The 2,053-nt window shown below is 43.2% G+C and overlaps 1 protein-coding gene across 1 annotated transcript; it reads right to left on the reverse strand.

The window, feature by feature from the left end:
• Positions 1–249: 249 nt before the first annotated feature.
• LOC138487591 (zinc finger protein 420-like) lies at positions 250–1,356 on the reverse strand. Its single transcript, XM_069614060.1, has one exon. The coding sequence runs from the start codon at positions 1,354–1,356 to the stop codon at positions 250–252; it is 1,107 nt and encodes a 368-aa protein (XP_069470161.1).
• Between the last annotated feature and the right edge of the window lie 697 nt (positions 1,357–2,053).

Consider the following 2,053-nt stretch of genomic DNA (forward strand, 5'->3'; position numbering starts at 1 on the left):
AGCCCGTTGGGTCTCCCTGATGCAGAATGGGAAGTCAAGTTTTAACTCACAATCCGTTTGTCTCTGATAAGACTCTTGTTCGAAACTAGTAGAGCATGTTTCCCTTTATTGGTAATGCTAAAATAGCCTGCCTCTAGCATGTTTATAGGGTGTGTTCATCACTGCGCTTAAACAAGCCTGGCCTGCGATGATATAGTCTGGTCTGATAGAGGGGAGGATCCACTGAAGCTTTTCCTTCTTGCCTTATAGTCAACGGGGCGTCTCTCCAGTATGGATCTTCTGATGCCTGTACAGGTGTGAGCTCTGAGTGAAGTGTTTCTCACACTCAGTACACTGGTATGGTCTTTCTCCTGTGTGGGATCTCTGATGCTGTCCCAGGTGTGCTCTCTGAGTAAAGTGCTTGCCACATTCTGCACACCCATAGGGTTTCAGCCCTGAATGAATTCTCTGATGGTAGCTCAGAGCTGAAGAGTCACTGAAACCTTTCTTGCACTCTGGGCATTCATAGAGATTCTCCTCTCTATGGATCGTCTGATGCCTGTGCAGATGTGACTTCCGAGTGAAGCGTCTCTCACATTCCGTACACGGATATGGTCTTTCTCCTGTGTGGGATCGCTGATGCTGCTTCAGTTTTGATGCTGTAGTAAAGTGCTTACCACATTCAGTGCAGCCATAGGGCTTCTCCCCTGTATGTGTCTTCTGATGGCTGCTCAGCGCAGAGGATTGACTGAATCCTTTCTTGCACTCTGTGCATTCATACGGTCGTTCTCCGGTATGAATCCTCTGATGGTTGGTCAGGGAGGAGGAGTGACTGAATCTTTTATTGCACTCAGTGCATTTGAAGGGCTTCATCCCCGTATGGATCCTCTGATGGACATACAGAAGCGACCTACGAGTGAAGCTTGCCTCACACTCAGTGCATTGATATTTACGCTCCACAGTATGCATCCTATGATGCGGGTTTGTATGGATCCTTCGATGATTGCTCAGGGAAGTGGAGCAACTGAAGCTTTTCTTGCACTCATTGCATTCATAGACCTTCTCCCCAGTATGGATCGCCTGATGCCTAAACAGAAGAGACTTCCGAGTGAAGCATTTATCACACTCCGTACACTGGTATGGTCGTTCTCCTGTGTGGGATCTCTGGTGTGAAATTAGACTGTGCCTATTAATGAAGCGCTTTGCACAGACATTGCAGGTTAATTCTTTCTCCTTTGTGTGGCTCTTCATGTGCATCTTGAGTTGTGAGTGCTTGATAAAGTGCTGATGGCAGTGTGTGCATTTTCTAAAGTGCATCTGCAGGATCTCGCTTTTGGTAATGGCTCCATTTTCTGTTGGAAGAAGCAGAGGTTCCATGTATTATTTCTTAACATTTTACAGCCTTAAAGTCAGAGCGTTCAGTCCGACTGATACAAAAAGTTCAACAAAAGTCCCCTGGGCCACCATTGTCTGACAAAATGCTTGAATCAGATACAAATACATAAGGCTTAAGGAATGGTCAGTAAAGGAAGGAAAACTAAAGACGGATAGAAGAGAGACATAAGTAAGAAAATTTACAAAAAGGGAGGATATATAGAGGGAGCAGGGCGATTTTCTGCAATTCATCAAAGCAAAGGCCATCATTCTGACATACACCAAAAATGAACAGATCTAGTCGATCGCTGTACATTATTGTTCCAGTTTCTGAATCATGCAATGAGTGATCCTGATGAAATCTATTTGTTTAACTGTCCATCCGATTACTCGTAGCCATGAAAGATACAATATTCAAACCTGAACAGAGTTTACAGGTTTATGACCTAAAATAAATAAAATTTAACTAAACAATTTAGAGCCTTTCCATGTCAGGAAATAGGAAATTATGAAACATAGTTGGTGGTTTATTTCTCTGTCATAAACAAAAAACATAATGAGCACAACCAGTGGAATGTGTCCAATCCAGGCTCTGGGTCCTATTGCATCATAGGATGTGTATGGAAGACATTGCTACAAATCCCACTTTCACTCTTTAATGCAGAGTTTCTTTTATTTTATTCATTATCAACATACACGA

This window comes from Ambystoma mexicanum, chromosome 9 (genome assembly GCF_040938575.1).
Source record: "Ambystoma mexicanum isolate Mex_15411 chromosome 9, UKY_AmexF1_1, whole genome shotgun sequence".
Taxonomy (NCBI): Eukaryota; Metazoa; Chordata; class Amphibia; order Caudata; family Ambystomatidae; genus Ambystoma; species Ambystoma mexicanum.

What these genes read in the sequence shown, in the direction of transcription:
- LOC138487591 (XM_069614060.1), bottom strand. Translation starts at nt 1,356, where the DNA reads ATGGAACCTCTGCTTCTTCCAACAGAAAATGGAGCCATTACCAAAAGC.